Source organism: Schistocerca piceifrons, chromosome X, assembly GCF_021461385.2.
Source record: "Schistocerca piceifrons isolate TAMUIC-IGC-003096 chromosome X, iqSchPice1.1, whole genome shotgun sequence".
Lineage (NCBI taxonomy): Eukaryota > Metazoa > Arthropoda > Insecta > Orthoptera > Acrididae > Schistocerca > Schistocerca piceifrons.
The window spans coordinates 212454189-212473321 of NC_060149.1; the positions used below are offsets into that span (position 1 = coordinate 212454189).

At 42.0% G+C, this 19133-nt stretch overlaps 1 protein-coding gene across 1 annotated transcript in view; it reads left to right on the forward strand.

Annotated features, from left to right (window-relative positions):
* The window catches only part of LOC124721621 (serine hydroxymethyltransferase, mitochondrial-like), a 118299-nt gene that overhangs the window by 16937 nt on the left and 82229 nt on the right, over positions 1-19133 (forward strand). Inside the window, exon 2 of the mRNA XM_047246680.1 lies at positions 298-438. Coding sequence (XP_047102636.1) covers positions 298-438 — 141 coding nt within the window. The remainder of the gene's footprint in view (positions 1-297; positions 439-19133) is intronic.

A 19133-nucleotide genomic window follows, 5' to 3' on the forward strand; every position in this document is an offset into this window, starting at 1 on the left:
CGCGTGTGACCGAGACAGAATTTGCAAACTGACGTGGTATTTACCTAAGTGGATGCAGAAAACTAACTAAAAACTATTTCCAAGTTAGCTGGCACACTGGCCCCTATCATTAATCAGAGAGCCAGATTCGATCTGGGGCCGTTGCGCCTTCCTGTGTCCCAGGAACAGGTGTTTTAAAGTCATTTGCTATCTGAGAGAGTTGCTGTTTCTGCTTTACTCTAGGTATTATCCTATAACATGTGTTTATTTTAATGCCCTTTTTTCCATCTGCTTGTATTGATTGCTGTATTGTTTCAGAAAAATGGCTTTCCACATATGAGACCAGCCTCTTGTTGGACTGGGAATGAATCATTAAGTGAAGATGATCCTGAAATGTGGGCATTGATTCAAGAAGAAAAGAAAAGACAGAAGAGTGGTTTAGAATTAATTGCTTCGGAGGTAAGCATTATTTATGGTATGAAGTCTTGGGAATGATAACATTTCTCTGCAGATATTTGTTGTATATGTTTGTATCAAAGGCAACAACATGAAAAGGCTAGAGTGCTACTCATCAAATAGAGGAGGCACTGAGTCATTGACACACACACACACACACACACACACACACACACAACACACACACGTGCGCATGCATGCCACTATCGTCTCCAGGTGCCAAGACCCAACTTCAGTTGCATCTGAGGTGAGCACAAATCTTTGCTTGGGTGGGTTTTTTACAAACAGGAGAGGCATGGGGCAGTGGGTGGGAGGAGGGAGGTGGATAGCAGAGTAAGGCTGTCAGAAGGTGCTAGTACTGCCTGTTGAAGTGTGCAGGGACATGGTGGAGATACAGTGTTGTGGTGAAGGAAAGCGGAGTAGGCATGTGTAGCACTGGAGTGAGGGCAGGGAAGAGACATGTATTGACAAGATCCAAGGCATGAGTAATAGTGGAGTGGGGAGCAGGGAAAAGGAATAGGTAGATGGAGGAGGGAAACTAGCAGAGGTTGAAGCGGGGGGGGGGGGGGGGGTGGCAAAGGTTACAGGAACAATGGATATGTTGCTGGGTTACTGGGAGAGTTCACCTGCACAGTTAAGTAAAGCTCGTGCTCGTGGGAAGAATGCAGATGACACAGGCTGAGGAGCTGTCATTAAAGTCAAGCACATTGTGTTGGGTAGCAAGGTCTGCACCTGGGTTGTCAAGCTGTCTCTTGACCACAATTTGCTGATGGCCATTCCTGTGAACAGACAGCATGTTAGTCATCATGCCCACGTAGAATGTGGCGCAGTGTTTGCATCTAGCTTGGTAGACTACATGGCTGCCTTCGCAAACAGCTCTGTCTTTGATGGTGTAGGAGATGCCTGCGACAAGTTTGGAGTAGGCAATAGTGAGAGGATGTATGGGACTGGTCATGCATCTAGGTCTGTTGCTGGGACTTGAGCCATGAGGCAAGGCAAGGCAAGGCAAGGGGTTTGGAGTAGGGACAGACAAGGTTATTGTGTGGGTAGAGGAATACCACTGTGGGAGGGATGGGGAGGATATTTCTCATATCAGGGCACCATAGAGGTAGTAGAAACTGTGGAAAAGTATGTGATTCAGTCCTGTGTTGTACTGAGGAATGAGAGGGATGCTCCTTTGTAGCTGGGCAGTGGGTATGTGGCGGCCGGTAGGTGATTTGGGGAGACATGACATAAATATGTTTCTGGACAAGGTGGGGAGAGTAATTTTGATCTGCGAAGGCCTCTGGGGATGGACTGTTGCCACTACAGGTATGATGATGACCACCAATGGCTAGGCTGTGTGGATAGGACTACTTAGTGTGGAATGAGTGGCAGCTGTCAAAGCAGAGGTATTGTTGGTGTTTGGTAGATTTGATGTTGACAGAGGTACTGATGTAGCCATTTTTGAGTTGTAGGTTGACATCAAGGAATGTGGCTTATTGGGCTGTGGAGGACCAGGTGAAGCAAATAGGGGAGAAGGTGTTGAGGTTCTGGAAACGTGGATAAGGTGTCCTCACAGTCAGTCCAGATCATGAAGATGTCCTCAGTTGATCTGAACTAGATGAGGGGTTTGGTATTTTGGGTGGCTGGGAAGGGTTCCTCTAGATAAACAGATTAGCATAGGATGAGGCCATGCAGATGACCATGGTGGTATCACGAATGTTTTTTGTAGGTGATACATTGAAAGGACAGGGAGTCAGTCGGGTGTTGGGAAACATAGTATTCAGTAGCGACAAGACCATGGGTGAAAGGGACCTAAATGGTAAGGCTGCACGTAATAACTGATTAATAAGTGATGATTCCCAGGTTGCAACTAATACAGATTTTATTTCATAGCACAGAGTTAACAATAAATAATAGTTCCAAGTAATAACTGAAATTCATAGTATTGAGGAAAAAGACCTTGTTTCACAAAGCACCTAGCCTCCATTACACATAGGTCTATCAATTATTCATATGATTTTGAAATGCATCCCTGTTGGTTTTTGAACATTTTGGAACTAATTCTAAGTTTATTTCTGAATGAATCGTAACTTGATTTTTGAATGCATGCATAATGTACGTGATGTCTCTGCCAGGGGAATCCCCATCGCTTCTAGAAATAAACTTTCCTGCAGACAAAAGGGAACGGGGCTATACGAGCTGTGCCGAATAAAGCCGGATGGGTGAATGACAATCACTATTTATGTGGTTGGCTGGGTTTGCAAATGATCAGCGTTGTTATAATTACTAGCGAAATCCATGGATTTAGACTACCAGAGTGGAAATAAACGACTAACAGGAATAAAAGGTAACAAAGATTATGTATTATCTTCTTTGTGTATCCAAGAAAATGAAATTTTGACAGAAAATTTTTGACCGGACCGCTACACTACTAAGGGCCAGTTATACAGTTGCCAGCTAGCAGCGGCTAAGATTCTGTTCTGGGAGTAGCACGGAAAACACGTTGTATGAACACATAATAACACCTAACCGGAGAATAAACTTGGGATAACTAAACTAGTGATTGTGGCTGGGTTAGTGAAGTTAACCAGAGACTAAGTATTGGCACTGGCAGGAATAGTTATGGAATTAGTGATTACAATGTTGTTTGTTTGAACGAGGAAGGAGAAGAAACAGGGACTCTCACAAATTATGGAAGAATATGTCAATTCCAAATTTATATAAAAATTTTGTACTACTACTTTTCGATCTCGTGCTTCAGAAGCTAGAGAGTATGAATGAGATGTGACACTATTTCCTAACATAAAACTTTTTCCTTGTAGTAGCCCTAATAGGCATTTGATATTGGTACTTCATGAATTATATTCTGTCGTGTTATAAAAATGACCATTGGTGCCAAAACAGTCTCGTTTATTTGGCGTGTGTTACAATTGCTTAAATATTAGGCAGGCCTTATTTCATTTTATCTGACAGAAAGTGACAAAATACGTGTAATCAGATCGAGAAACCACACCAGTCCTGGGTACTATTTCTATTAACAGCTTTTCTAGTACTAGACAATGACATTTCGTTGTTTCATGTAGCAAAACATTGACAAACTTTGATGAGGTAATAGATTCTTTCTCAGAAAGGAAAGTACACCATACAAAACTGTGGCAAGATTAGAGAGAAAAAAATTCTAGGCCTTAAGGATTGAAGATATGTGTACTGTCTTGCTTGTCTCTTGTCTTTACTGGTTTTATGTATCCCATATTTAATTTTATGTCATACAAAACAGCAAGTTTTTAGCTAATAGGCAGTAAAGACTGCATATTTTCTGAAGAGTTCTTGTTCTGCCAGTTACAAATAATCCCATCCAGTATTAATTGCAAGTTTTTTTTAAAGGGGGGGGGGGGGGGCAGGTTGTCAAACCGGCTGACTGGGATCAGGAGAGGCACCACAGGACATTTTAATTTCCACTGTCCTGAATGTAGTTTGACAGCACCCATTACAAAATATTACACGTTTGAATTCCACAGAGCGAAATACAGAGATGTGTGATGGAAGAATGATGTGTGAAGAGGTGTGGCACTGCACTTTGGCACACTTAAGACCAAATAACATGCCTTATGTTCCCTCGAACATATATGTTTTATTTATCAAACTCTTCAGAAAGATGTGTGCTACAAAATAAAGATATTTTTGAAAAGTCAATTTTTTTTAAATTTTTGGTGTCCTACCTCAAATGCTCGAGGGAGGGGGAGTGTCACTATCTACTATTGCCCCAGTTTGGAAATATTGTAGATCTGGACCTGATGCACAGAGCAGTCTGAGTTGTAGTGGGGAGGTGGTAGTCTCTACGTGACCTGTGTTTACGTTAAGTGATTTTCATGTTTCCTCTTCATTTATTGCTCTCACGTCAAATGAATACAAAACAGATTTCTGTGGCCAGGAGCTGTCAAGTGAATTAAAATACATTCACGTAAATACAGAAGGCTAAAATATGTTACTAGTTTCAGATTTTATTTTATTTCCACCTTTCTGACAGTCAAGCATTAATCGCCTTGCTGATCAATGAAGTTATATTTGTCGGTTTGTTAAATAAATTTGGTTTTTATTAACCTTTTCTGTTGAGGCAGTTAATTTATTTGAAATGAAGTGTTTAATTCCACACTATTGACTAGTTTCAACTGTTTGCTGCAGTTAAAGTACACATTTTCATCTTCTAGCACATATGGCATTAGACCATAATAGAGAACCAAACATGAGATAATACAGTGCTGATACTCCAAGAAAATTTACATCTGAATCTCAACATAAGAATGAGCACTTTAAGCCAAATTATGCGTTTTAGTATGGTTCACAAAATTTCCATGCTTTTGGAGTATCCTCTGATGTCATAATGTAAGATAATTATTAAAGCTTTCCCGGTGAGGCGTTGTCATGTCGATTAATCGGGTTTCTGCCAGTTATTTGCATTTTTCCTGCGCGATATTTCAGCTGTGTGACTTGCAGTCTTCTTCAGCTGCTGTCTGATACTGATTCCAGTGTGGAATGAGTCTGGTATTTATGCCTATGTTGTGCTAGGTGTTCCCTCTGCGGTCCGTGCCGCATCTGGCACTCTGTCCGTGGTGTGCGCCGACCAATAGCAACGGCTGTAGCATTTTCTCCTAGCCACGGCTGTTCCGAACGCTGTGCACGTACTTTGTGGTTCTTATCCGTTGTCAATATAGCTGAATACCTTTCATCTTCCAATTGTTGTCATTTGAGTCGTTACTTTGCTGTGTCGTGTTATGCATTCCCTCCGAAGTTCTTGCCTCCCAGGAGTGGCTGCAGCATCATTTACAGGCTGATTGTGTTCAGATCGTTGCTCAAGACTCGGAAGAGCATCCTTAGATACTTTGTCTGTTGTCTGAGGTGCCATTTCACATACGTCCTTAGTTACATGTACTGGGCTGTCATCTCTAATTCCATCCTTATACTTGTGTCCCTTGGGGTCTGGATGTTGTCAAGTTGCATCGAGTGCTGGGTTCCAGACCGAGCTCAGCTGGAAACTGGTGTCCCGGTTAATGAGATTCTCCACAACCTTCATCTCAATAGATTCTTTGATGACGCTGTCCCAGTATCTCAATGTTTGTGTTAAAATCTTGGCATCATTATACTTCATAGAATGATTGAGTTCTAAACAACGTTCAGCAATCGCTGACTTGGTTGCCTGTCTAAGTCTTGTGTGCCTTTGGTGCTCTTTACACCTTATGTCAACTGTCCTGGTTGTCTGGCCGATGTATGCCATACCACATTCAGTGGCATATTATGATAGCAAGGTGCGATAACTGCTAGACGACCCGGCATACAGACCGATAGAAATCCCAGAGACAGGATGCAGTAGTGTCCTCAGGCACAGCAGGAGGGAATGTGGGCAAGACCCTTGGTGCCCGTTGATGTGGTGTACTGCCCCCATGGAGGAGTCTGGCCATGACTGCATTCCTGTGGTGTAGGCACAGGTGGATTGAACCAGCATCAGGCTAATGGCCAGAGGGGACAACATGTTAAGTTTGGTGCAGTGAAAGCGGAGTGGTGTCTGTGGAGCCAACTGGTGTGTCCTCAACTGTTACCCTTACGAGGATGTCTGGCAATGGCTGCATCATTGTGGTGATGGCATGAAGTGGTTGGGCAGTGTCGGGTGCGGCTGATGGAGGGGACTTTGTGGGTAGGCAGTACAACAATGGCAGATGCCTCTGGGGTTGTTGGTGTGTAGATTCAACCATCGTCATCAATGGATGTCAGTCCTTTGGAAAAGGACTGACTGTGGCTGCATTGTGCAGAGCAGCATTAGGTGTGGGTGAAGGCAAGATGTGGACACACATTGGACGAGAGGAAGGTGCACCGTCTCATCACTAGCTTGGAACTGGGCAGGCCTACCCTCGTGGAAAGGCCAGCCGTGACAGCATGAGTGTTGGGCTTGGCTGGAAGTGAGTGGTTACTGGTGATGAACAAGACCAGCAGAGCATTTATCCTTGTCACCATTTGAAGTGACAGACAATAAGGGTGCAGTGGTGTCATACAAATCCTCATCGCCATCTGAAGTATGTCAGTGCCACCCTTGAGAAGAGGGCCGGCCATGGCGGAAGAGGGTGGTGGCTGTGTGGGAGATGACACTGGAGGATGAATACAGGGCTGGTGCTGGGGCCAGCAAACATTTATCCTTGTCACCATCTGAAGTATCCTAATTGTTAAGGCTGCATGTAATAGCTGATTAGTAAGTAATTATTACCAGGTTGCAATTAATATATTTCTATTTCACAATAAAGAATAGTTCAGGAAAGTCTGCTGTAGACTTAACAGTCCCTGAGAGACACTGCAGCAGCAAGTGAGTTGTGTTACTGCACCATGATGCAGACACAGTGCGGAAGCAGTGTGGCGTAGGTGACTTGATGTGATGTGGCATGGTGGAGTAGCAGTGTAGATGTGAGCTCTAGGACTGGTCTCATTGTGGTTCAGACTGATGGCCACTGGTGCTGCCAGTGCCTAGCCCACAACTGGATTAGTGAGAGTGAACGCTGCCTGCTGGAGGATTGCCACACATTAAGTACCCAGCATGCAGAATGAAAAATGGGGGAGTTGATAGCACTGCAGCCATTGGTGGTCCATGCACTGCTCTAATGTGGCTGGTGCCCCCTGGTGGCACCTGTAATAACCAGTGTGTAAACAAATTATTTGTAAATGATACCACATCTACTGGACACAATACTCACAGAGAGACACCTACAAGCCAAGGCTAAGCAAACCCTCAGGGTGGAGGTGCTATGCTGGGAGTGCAACATAGCTGGTTGTTGTTGTCGTGGTCTTCAGTCCAGGGACTGGTTTGATGCAGCTCTCCATGCTACTCTATCCTGTGCAAGCTTCTTCATCTCCCAGTACCTTCTGCAACCTACATCCTTCTGAATCTGTTTAGCATATTCATCTCGTGGTCTCCCTCTACGATTTTTACCCTCCATGCTGCCCTCCAGTACTAAATTGGTGATCCCTTCATGCCTCAGAATGTGTCCTACCAACTGATCCCTTCCTCTAGTCAAGTTGTGCCACAAATTTCTCTTCTCCCCAATTCTATTCAGTACCTCCTCATTATTTATGTGATCTACCCATCTAATCTTCAGCATTCTTCTGTAGCACCACATTTCGAAAGCTTCTATTCTCTTCTTATCCAAACTATTTATCATCCGCGTTTCACTTCCGTACATGGTTACACTCCATACAAATACTTTCAAAATTGACTTCCTGACATTTAAATCTATACTCGATGTTAACAAATTTTTCTTCTTCAGAAACGCTTTCCTTGCCATTGCCATTCTACATTTTATATCCTCTCTGTTTCGACCATCATCAGTTATTTTGCTCCCCAAATAGCAAAACTCCTTTACTACTTTAAGTGTCTCATTTCCAAATCTAATTCCCTCAGCATCACCCGATTTAATTCGACTACATTCCATTATACTCATTTTGCTTTTGTTGATGTTCATCTTATACCCTCCTTTAGAGACACTGTCCATTCTGTTCAGCTGCTCTTCCAGGTCCTTCACTGTCTCTGACAGAATTACAATGTCATCGGTGAACTTCAAAGTTTTTATTTCTTCTCCATGGATTTTAATTCCTACTCCCAATTCTTCTTTTGTTTCCTTTACTGCTTGCTCAATATATAGATTGAATAACATCAGGGATAGGCTACAACCCTGTCTCACTCCCTTCCCAACCACCGCTTCCTTTTCATGCCCCTCGACTCTTACAACTGCCATCTGGTTTCTGTACAAATTGTAAATAGCCTTTTGCTCCCTGTATTTTACCCCTGCCTCCTTCAGAATTTGAGAGAGAGTATTCAAGTCAACATTGTCAAGAGCTTTCTCTAAGTCTACAAATGCTAGAAATGTGGGTTTGCCTTTCCTTAATCTATCTTCTAAGATAAGTCGTAGGGTCAGTATTGCCTCACGTGTTCAAACATTTCTACGGATTCCTAACTGATCTTCCCCGAGGTTGGCTTCTAGCAGTTTTTCCATTGGTCTGTAAAGAATTCGTGTTCGTAATTTGCAGCCGTGGCTTATTAAACTGATAGTTCGGTAATTTTCACATCTGTCAATGCCTGCTTTCTTTGGGATTGGAATTAATATATTCTTCTTGAATTCTAAGGGTATTTTGCCTGTCTCATACATTTTGCTCACCAGATGGTAGAGTTTTGTCAGGGCTGGCTCTCCTGAGGCTATCAGTAGTTCTAATGGAATGTTGTGTATTCCTGGGGCCTTGTTTCGACTTAGGTCTTTCAGTGCTCTGTCAAACTCTTCCCGCAGTATAATATCCCCCATTTCATCTTCATCCTCTTCCATTTCCATAAAATTGTCCTCGAGAACATCGCCCTTGTATAGACCCTCTATATACTCCTTCCACCTTTCTGCTTTCCCTTCTTTGCTTAGAACTGGGTTTCCATCGGAGCTCTTGATATTCGTGCAAGTGGTTCTCTTTTCTCCGAAGGTCTCTTTAATTTTCCTGTAGGCAGTATCTATCTTACCCCTAGTGAGATTAGCCTCTACATCCTTACATTTGTGCTCTAGCCATCCCTGCTTAGCCATTTTGCACTTCCTGTCAATCACATTTTTGAGACATTTGTATTCCTTTTTGCCTTCTTCATTTACTGCATTTTTCTATTTTCTCCTTTCATCAATTAAATTCAGTATCTCTTCTGTTACCAAGGATTTCTACCAGCCCTCATCTTTTTACCTACTTGATCCTCTGCTGCCTTCACTACTTCATCCCTCAAAGCTACCCATTCTTCTTCTACTGTATTTCTTTCCCCCATTCTTGTCAATTGTTCCCTAATGCTCTCCCTGAAACTACCTACAACCTCTGCTTCTGTCACTTTATCCAGGTCCCATCTCCTTAAATTCCCTCTTTTTGCAGTTTCTTCAGTTTTAATCTACAGTTCATAACCAATAGATTGTGGTCAGAGTCCACATCTGTTCCTGGAAATGTCTTACAATTTAAAATCTGGTTCCTAAATCTCTGCCTTACCATCATATAATCTGTTTGAAGCCTTTCAGTATCTCCAGGCTTCTTCCATGTATACAACCTTCTTTCCTACTATCGAATTTGTCACCCATGACAATAAATTTTCATCTCCCTTCACTATCTGAATAATTTCTTTTATCTCATCATACATTTCATCAATCTGTTCGTCATCTGCAGAGCTAATCGGCATATAAACTTGTACTACTGTGGTAGGCATGGGCTTCGTATCTATCTTGGCCACAATAATGCGCTCACTATGCTGTTTGTAGTAGCTTACCCGCATTCCTATTTTTTTATTCATTATTAAACGTACCCCTTCCTTTCCCCCTATTTGATTTAGTATTTATAACCCTGTATTCACCTGCCCGGAAGTCTTGTTCCTCCTACCACCAAACTTCACTAATTCCCACTATATCTAACTTCAACCTATCCACTTCCCTTTTTAAATTTTCTAACCTACCTGCCCAATTAAGGGATCTGACATTCCACACTCCGACCCGTAGAACACCAGTTTTCTTTCTCCTGATAACAACGTCCTCCTGAGTAGTCCCCACCCAAAGATCCGAATGGGGGACTATTTTACCTCTGGAACATTTTACCCAAGAGGACGCCATCATCATTTAACCATACAGTAAAGCTACATGTGCTCTGGGAAAACTATGGCTGTGGTTTCCCCTTGCTTTCAGCCGTTCGCAGTTTCGCAGTACCAGCACAGCAAGGCTGTTTCGTTTAGTGTTACAAGGCCAGATCAGTCAATCATCCAGACTGTTGCCCGTGCAACTACTGAAAAGGTTGCTGCCCCTCTTCAGGAACCACACGTTTGTCTGGCCTCTCAACAGATACCCCTCTATTGTGGTTGCACCTATGGTACAGCTATCTGTATCGCTGAGGCACGCACACCTCCCCACCAACGGCAAGGTCCATGGTTCATGGGGGAAGGACATAGCTGGTATACGGACAATATGTAGCAATAGGCTTTGGGATGTTGGTGTAGAGGGAGGTAACATCAACAGTGACGAGCAGCGTACTGAGTTGGAAAGGAACAGGAACTGTGGAGAGTCAGTAGAGGAAATAGTCGGTGTCCTTTGTATAGGAGGATGGTTATGGGCTATAGGCTGAAGGTGTTGGTCCGAAAGTGCAGAAGTTACCTCTGTGGGCATGTAGTAATGATGCAGCTCTGTAGTCATAAGTAAACTATACATTTCCTGCAGGGTGCTAAATAGTGACAATCTTAGGGATCTTACGCAACAGTGTTTGTTTGATTTTCAATTTTAGTGGATCTAGGTTCCATGAACTGTGACTTTCCACTGTTGGCAGTCATCTGTTGCTGCAAACTTTGGATACATTTCAGTAGCCATTATGTACTTGCACAGGAGACACAATATTCTGATGTTGTTCCCAACAATGGCTGTAATGTCTGCAGAGCTTTGAAGTACACTGATCAGGCAGAACTTTATGGCCACCTACCTAGTAGCTGGTATGTCCACCACTGGCACGGATAACAGTGGCGACGCATTGTGGCATGTAAGCATTGGGCCCTTTGTAGGTTGCTGGAGGGAGTTCCCACAAAATCTGCAAACACAAGTCGTCTAATTCCCATAAATTCCAGGAAAGGGGATGATGAACTCTGACATCTTGTTCAGTCGCATTCCAGATATGCTGAGTTGGGTTCAAATTTGGCGAATTGTGGGGCTGGGGGAGGGGGGGGGGGGGGGGGCAAAACATTAACCAGAACTTGCGGCTGTGTTCCTTGAACCACTCCATCACACTCTGGCCTTGTGACCTAGTGCATTATTGTATTGAAAAACGCCACTGCTCTTGGGAAACATGATCATCATGAACGCTTGTACGTGGTCTGCAACCAGTGTACAATACTCATTGGCTATCATGATGCCTTGCATGAGTTCCGCTGGACCCATGGATGCCCATGTGTATGTTCCCCAGAGCATAATGGAACTGCCACCAGCTTGTCTCCGTCCCGCAGTACTGGGGTCGAGGAGCTGTTCACCTGGAAGACAACAGATTTGTGCCATCCCATCAGCTTGATGAAGAAGGTATCAGGATTCATCAGACAATGCAACACTCTCTCACTGTGCCAATGTCCAGTGCTGATGGTCATGTGCCCATTTCAGTCGTGCATGGATCGGCGGCTGCGGATGCTCATCGTTAAGAGTGTTTGGTTCACTTTGTGTTCAGACAAACTTGTACTCTGCCCAGCATTTTAGTGTGATGTTAGTTCCACCATAGTTCGCCACTTGTCCTTTTTTACCAGCCCGCCCACACTACGTCGTCAGACATCTGTAGTGGGGGATGGCCGCCCAACCCCATCATATCTGGACATGGTTTCACCTTGGTTTTGCCACATGTTGACACTCACCACAGCACTCCTCCCCATACCCATCAAGTAGTGCAGTTTCCGAAATGCTTCTGCTGAGCCTCTGGGCCATCCCACACTACGTCGTCAGACATCTGTAGTGGGGGATGGCCGCCCAACCCCATCATATCTGGACATGGTTTCACCTTGGTTTTGCCACATGTTGACACTCACCACAGCACTCCTCCCCATACCCATCAAGTAGTGCAGTTTCCGAAATGCTTCTGCTGAGCCTCGGGCCATCACAATCTGCCCTCGGTCAAACTCTGATTGATTGCACACTTTCCCCATTCTACACAAGAACAACATGCTCACTGATACTACATGCACATAGTAGCAGTCATTCCTCACCAAGTGATGCTGCAATCACCTGAACGCGTTTATGTCAATAGTATGTCTGTGGTGATAATGTTCTGGCTGATCAGTGTGCATTAGTGTAGAAGTTAATGGTAAGTTTCAGAAAATGGATGTCCTTCTTAAATGATACTTGACATGTCAGTAGTTTCAGAGAATACTAAAAACATGATGTATTTGCCTTAAGGTATGATAATATATTCCCAACATTCCAGTTTGCAGGAACTTAAGCAGTATTTCCACTTGATATGCTGAGTGGTAGCTCATTGTAAATATGGATAAACAAAAGATAATAGGTGGAAGGGAAAAGAATCAATATCATATTGAAAGATAACTAGTAGACTTCTGAAAATGTCATTTCAATACATAAGGGAATATTCTGATGTGATGTGAAACAGGGAAGCATATTATATTGGTAGTGGTAAAGATAACCTGAATATTTAGATTTGTAAAGATGTTTCTGTGAAAGCATGATGCATCTGTAAAGGAAAGTGCATATGAGGTCTGGTCAAATGGTAACTGAACTTAAAGAGGAAAAATTTTTCATTCAACTTCCAGATGTTTCAAGCTTGTCCGTTCAGAGTACTCTCTCTGTTCCCTCCCTACTCACACATGTTGTAGTGGTGTTTCCATTGTACCATGCAGTCCTGGAAAGTTTATTTTGGAATGTCCTTCACTGCCGGTGATCAGTTCTCTGTAATCACTGATGGCATCCAAAGTTGTGTCATTGACAAAATTGCATCCATTGAACTCTGATTTTAATTTTGGAAACACGAAAATGATATGAATTGAGATCTTGGAGTATGCTATGAAGAATAGTCTGCTTTTTGGCATGAATTACACAAATTGACATGTTGTCGTGGTGATCGTTCTTTGTTGTTTTGCCACAGCTATAGTCTTCTTTCTGAATTTTCTCATGCCACATTTTAAAAAACACTAGCATAGTAGTGATGACTGGTTGTTTGACCTGAAAACAAAAATATGAAAGTCACAATTTCATGGATTTTTGAAAAACAAAAATACTGTTAACATGTCATTGGCATTAGAGTGAGGCTGTCCTGCTGATTTTGGGCTTCAAGATCCTTTTGTCTTAATTTCATAGCCATGATACCAGTCTTTGTCTCCTGTGATGCATGACTGTTTAGTCATCATCAGCTTCTTTGAGGAGTTTATTGCTAACATTCACTCAATTGTTCTTTCTTCTCTGCAGTCATCAAACAAAGAATAAAATTTACAGTAACACAATGCATGTTCCCAATTTATTTTGTTAAAATCTCATGACTCAAGCCAATTGAGGTTCCAACCTTCTTCGCAAGTTTCCTCACAGGTAACTTACGCTATTAATCAGATTATTGATATACTGAAAGCAAGTGCCACAACTCAAGGACCATCTTCAGTTGCTTGTCTGCAACTTTTTAATTGGAAGAACCATTCATAACATCGTGTACAACCTATAATGTTATCAGTGTTGTGCTGCTTCAAAAGTTGAAACATTTCCGTAAAGGTTTCGTCTCATTCATACAAATTTTTTGGCATCCACCCTATCTTGAATGAAGTTAATATTCTGTTGTGTGGATAAAAAAAAACTGCAAACTGCATACAGTACAGTAAAGCTAGAGGAACAGATAAGCCATAATATCCACCTATCTTATATACTTCATATGCGACTGTACTGAAAAATGTAATGCAGAATGTGAAAGAGCCTTATTGGAACTGGAAGGTACTAGTACTTGTAGTTAAAAGTATTCTTTCAAAAAAATCCACTAGTTACAAAGTTGAGAAGTTTCAGAGCCGTCAGGCCACACAACTCTAATATCTTCATACCAGTCAAATGTTGAATAAATTGTACATATTGTGGAAAGTGTCAGACAGAAATCATCAGTTACATCAGTGAATGTTCTAACTGTGGAGTCACCGCCAGACACCACACTTGCTAGGTGGTAGCCTTTAAATCGGCCGCGGTCCATTAGTATACGCCGGACCCACGTGTCGCCATTGTCAGTGATAGCAGACCGAGCGCCACCACACGGCAGGTCTAAAGAGACTTACTAGCACTCGCCCCAGTTGTACAGCCGACTTTGCAAGGAAAGGTTCACTGACAAATACGCTCTCATTTGCCGAGACGATAGTTAGCATAGCCTTCTGCTACATTTGCTACGACCTAGCAAGGCCCCGTATTCAATTGATATTTATTATATGAAGCATGTATCATCAAGAGCGATGTTCTACAATTATGGATTAAAGTTAAGTATTCCAGAAGCTACGTACTTTTCTTTATAGCATTCATTACGTATCCTGTTTCAGACCTCACGCCAGCCTGCGTGAGTTTAAGCACGTGCCTTTCAGCTTCCTCTCATTGTGTCTAGGCTGTCTTGTCTAGACACAACACTAACCATTGCTGGTGTCAAACCATGACTGAGAAAACAAATGGGTTGGAGGAAGGGAAGATAAACCAGTTAAGTGCTTCCAATACTCCAGTGAAATATGAGTGTTCTTGTTGCTTGTAGGGAACTGAGATTCCTGGAACAAAGATCTTCATCATGTTAGCAAGATAGATATTTTAAACATTTAACCACCCTTATTGCTGCTCCAGCAGAATCAATGCCCGTCCCCACCCTTTCTCAGGAACTCCTCATTGAAAACCAGTCTGTGGCAGATACACAAAGTTGCTATGGCCGTCAGAGATCTCAAGTGTGTCTTGAGGGTCAGGAAAGTCCGAGAAACAAAGTTAAACAGTAAGTGCAGTTAAGCATTGTGCAAGTCGAGGTGAAGAAAACACTGCCGTCCCCCCTCCCCCTCAAGTGAAAACTTCACCAATAATTTCACCTACAGCAAAATGGGATATGAAATCATGACACATTGCATGTTGACTGACAGTGTATAATCACTGCAGCAGTGCGTGGCGCCATTGGTCTTCTGAATAACCATTAAAGGGGTGTGTGATGCTTCCTCTGTTTTTTGCTGATGAATAGTTGATCTTTAAACAACATCCCTTATGAGCAAACCAATTGCGAATTTACCTGAAGTTGTTTGCACCTTAGGTAGTTCAGCTATGTGTGGCTGTTTAAAAAAGAGTAGCACAATGTAGTCACAGGGTCAAGCCACGCGTATCTGCTTTCATGCCCAGCAGCTAACTAACTGCTAATAATAATCTGTCTCTGTGATCCTGCCATCAATAATCTTTGCATTGGCTAGAATCACCAATGGATAAGACCCACAGAAATATAAAATAAAGATAAATAAATTATTTAATAAAAAGGGTTCTATTCTAACATCTGTAGTTGATTTAGGCTACAGAAAATTATGTTGAATAATATTTCTTCAAGCTAGTACATCTTAAATAAATGGAAAGTGGTCCTATGATTTCTAGTTAATACGCAGATGGAAAATAACCTTATCAAATGCAGTAAAGTTACATTGAGAGCATTATAAGAATGGTAGTAAAATACTTAAGCCAAATAATCGGAGACTCGTGAAAACGAAGACCATTTCATGATCACAATACACGAAACATTTGCCAGCTCAAAGTAGTTCAGAGTTCAGTATGAGGATTCACAAATTAATGCAAGTGGTATAAAGAATAGTGAATCATACTGTGTTTTCAGTTCCGTAATGCAAGTGGAAAAAGTTAGAATATCAAAGTGACTGTTCACCACCCATGATAAATCCCAACACGACTGAATATCACACATTATCTCAAATGATTTACGATAAATTACAAATAAAAGTTTGTTCATAAGTAAATAAGCTAGTATTCTTATAAAAGTGCACACACATTAAATGACAATGAATTGTTGTTAAATATTGTTTAAACAATTATTTATGCCTGCTTGCCAGAAGCGTCTTTCAGCACTCTTTTTAATAGTGAAGTCAGCTACCACAAGCGATTGACACTTCTTAAATTAACATGATTTTGTATTACCAGTTGAAATTAATATTTAAATAAAGTTACTAGCAAAATAGTAAAATATTCATTAAGTAAATACCCAAGTATCACCAGATATGATGTATTCATGCTGCATTAATTTGCTGTGTTATCATGGAGGATACAGTGTTCTGACAGACATTTGCGTAATAAAAAGATATAAAAGATGCCATAAGTCAATAAGTAAAATAGATACAGATATGTAGCTTTCAGGAATGATAACTATAGCACAGTGCTACCCTCTGAAATATCATTTGCTTAAATTGCATGAAGCATTTAAAAGTTGTTAATTTAAAGGGTCATTGAGAAAATATTTAGTCACTGGCCACTGTAAATATTAACTTCAGTAGTTTCAAAGATATTGTAAATATTGTAGCACTTCATTTTTCTGAGATTGCTGATGTATTCAGACTTGCTTTATTGTGTAACTGTAATTTATTGTTAAATTTTACAGGGGTGTAAGAAGCCATCTTTCAGTTTGTCAGACACTCCCCCATTGCTAGAGCATAGCCCTCATAAGCAGTCAGTGCATCATCCAAATTCCATGTACCGCGATTTTCCCATTTCCAGCCTAGCGTTTGTACCCACAACTGGGCTCATCAGCAATGGTCACTGTGGGGGGGCTGACTGAGGCACTTGGGCGGCCCTGGGGCTCTCTGCAAGTGTTCAGCTTCACACATCTCACCTGATACCAATTCTAGGCAGCTGATTAGCTCACCTACATACATGTAAAGTTACAGGTGGCCCACTAACTCATCGAAATAGGAGAGGTGATGCCTTCATCCTGCCAATGCTGCAACTTGGCCTTTATCTGTCACACATGGTAAAGGGAATGGAGTGAGGACCACAGAATTTAGGTACCATTGAAGCCTTAAGAGAAATTTGTGCCTCAAAATTATCTGCCCAGCCCAAGGAATTCTGAAACAGTATGACAGTATGACTTCAGTAAGGAGTCCAAATTGTGAAAAGGAATGGATTGAGGACACTAAATGCACTTCGTCAATCCACTGGAAGCTAAAAATAGGAAATGAATTTAGCATTAAAACATTTTGCGTCAATATTTAGTTGACAAAAAATAATGTAAGTTGCTGTTCACATTATTACAATGCAGAGATGGAGAATTGCCCCCACAAAGGAATGCCTTGTTTACTATAAGACGCAACCTAACGGAGTGTCCATTGAAACTCTGATCACCCCAAGATCCTGTACCTATCTTAATTAATGAGGAGGCTGACCACTGCTTATCTGTCTGCTTGAAAGTCGACCAGTCACCCATCCACTACCAACGTCAGCAAAACACACCGGGCTTCCACATGTAGGGTGTTGGATGCAGCCCCCCCCCTCCCCCCCCCCCCCCCCTGAATCCAGCTAAAACACCGGGGCAACCGATGACTGACTCATGGCCCACTGACTTCGCAAACAGTTGCCAAATAGTCTGATGGCATACTCCTCACGTAACTACAACATGTGGTCAATCTCGTCACCACACATAACTACAACATATGGTCAATCTCGGCAAGCTTGTAATAAATGACAGCTGGGACAGGACCACTGTCTTACCAATGAACAGAAGGAGAACAACGCCAAGGATTCAGAAAATGCTGCTGTTAGTAATTGCGATGCTGTGAGTGGCACAAACCCGCCAAGCTCAGCATGGGTGAGGGTGGGCAACGTAGCAGTGACACTGCAGCACTGTTGATCAGGATTTGAAGTTGATCTCTGGCTGCCAGACTGGCAGTGCGGGTCCCCACCTACTTCTGGCTCTTGAACCTTTCACATTTCACAATGTTTCATTACATTTCTACAACCGTTTTGCTTCACTTCCTTTTCCTTTAGTTTTACGCCTTAGCTGAATCTCCTAAAGATTCAAATCGTCTGTCTAAGCTGCCCCAGAAAAGTGGACCAACCTGCCCCAATGCCTTTTCAATCTTTTTATGTCTTTATATTCATCCTTATTTTGATACTTGTTTGTTATCTATTACTTTTATTATTCTGTGACTTGAGAATTCTGCCACACCTCACTGTATTTTATTACTTCATATGTTAGTTTTTCTTTCACTCTACTTTTTGCCTGCTTCTGTGTCTCAGATGACACAAAAGAACAAATTAGTTGTCCACCCTTTTCTTCTCATGGATTTATTTAAGTTTCAGTTATTAAAGGAAGAAGGAACTAATGACTTCACTAATTAGCACATTTTAACCCCCATAGTCAGTCAGTCTGTCTATGCTATTGTTTCCACAGACAGGACAACTTCAGTTGTGATGGATAGCCAGGAGTTGAATGACAACCATTTTTAATGCTTGAACCATTCCTCACCTTTCCCCTCTGAACACCATCTTACAAGCAGTTCCTATATATGTGCATGTGTAGACCATATATTCTCCAAATCTGCCCCCACATGATGCTTAGACCAAACAGCTCTTGACCTCATTGCACAGCTCTATCAACTGTTTATCCTTTTCGGAAATTTTGGTGCATGTAAATAAATGAGCTTTATCATCTGCTACAGTGGTTGAGCTGTTGATGGCAGAAGCTTGTCAGAATCAGTTGTAGTATGTCTTCTGGATCACATTCAGGGACCGTACATCATCACAGCTATTTTAGTGCCACAAAGAGGAGCAAATATTCGTGCTCCAGCAAAGCAAATGGGTGTCTGTACAGCTAACTTCCTGTGTTGGATCTAAAGGTAGTAGATGAGTTGGTTGTTTGGACAGTGAAGTAACTGATGATAGCTGAAACAGAGAAGATATGAAATGTGACTGTCAATAGCAATGAAACATATCTGAAAAAGAGGAATTTGTTAACATAGAGTATAAACTGCAAGGTTGGGAAGTCTTTTCTGAAGATATTTGCCTGCAGTATAGCCTTGTATGGAAAGAGCCATGGACAGTAAGCAGTTCAAACTAGAAGAGAATACAAGAAATTTTGAAATGTGGTGCTACAGAAGAATGCGGAAGATTAGTTGGGTAGATTAACTAATGAGGATGTTGTGAATTTAATAAAGAAATTTATTGCATGACTTCACT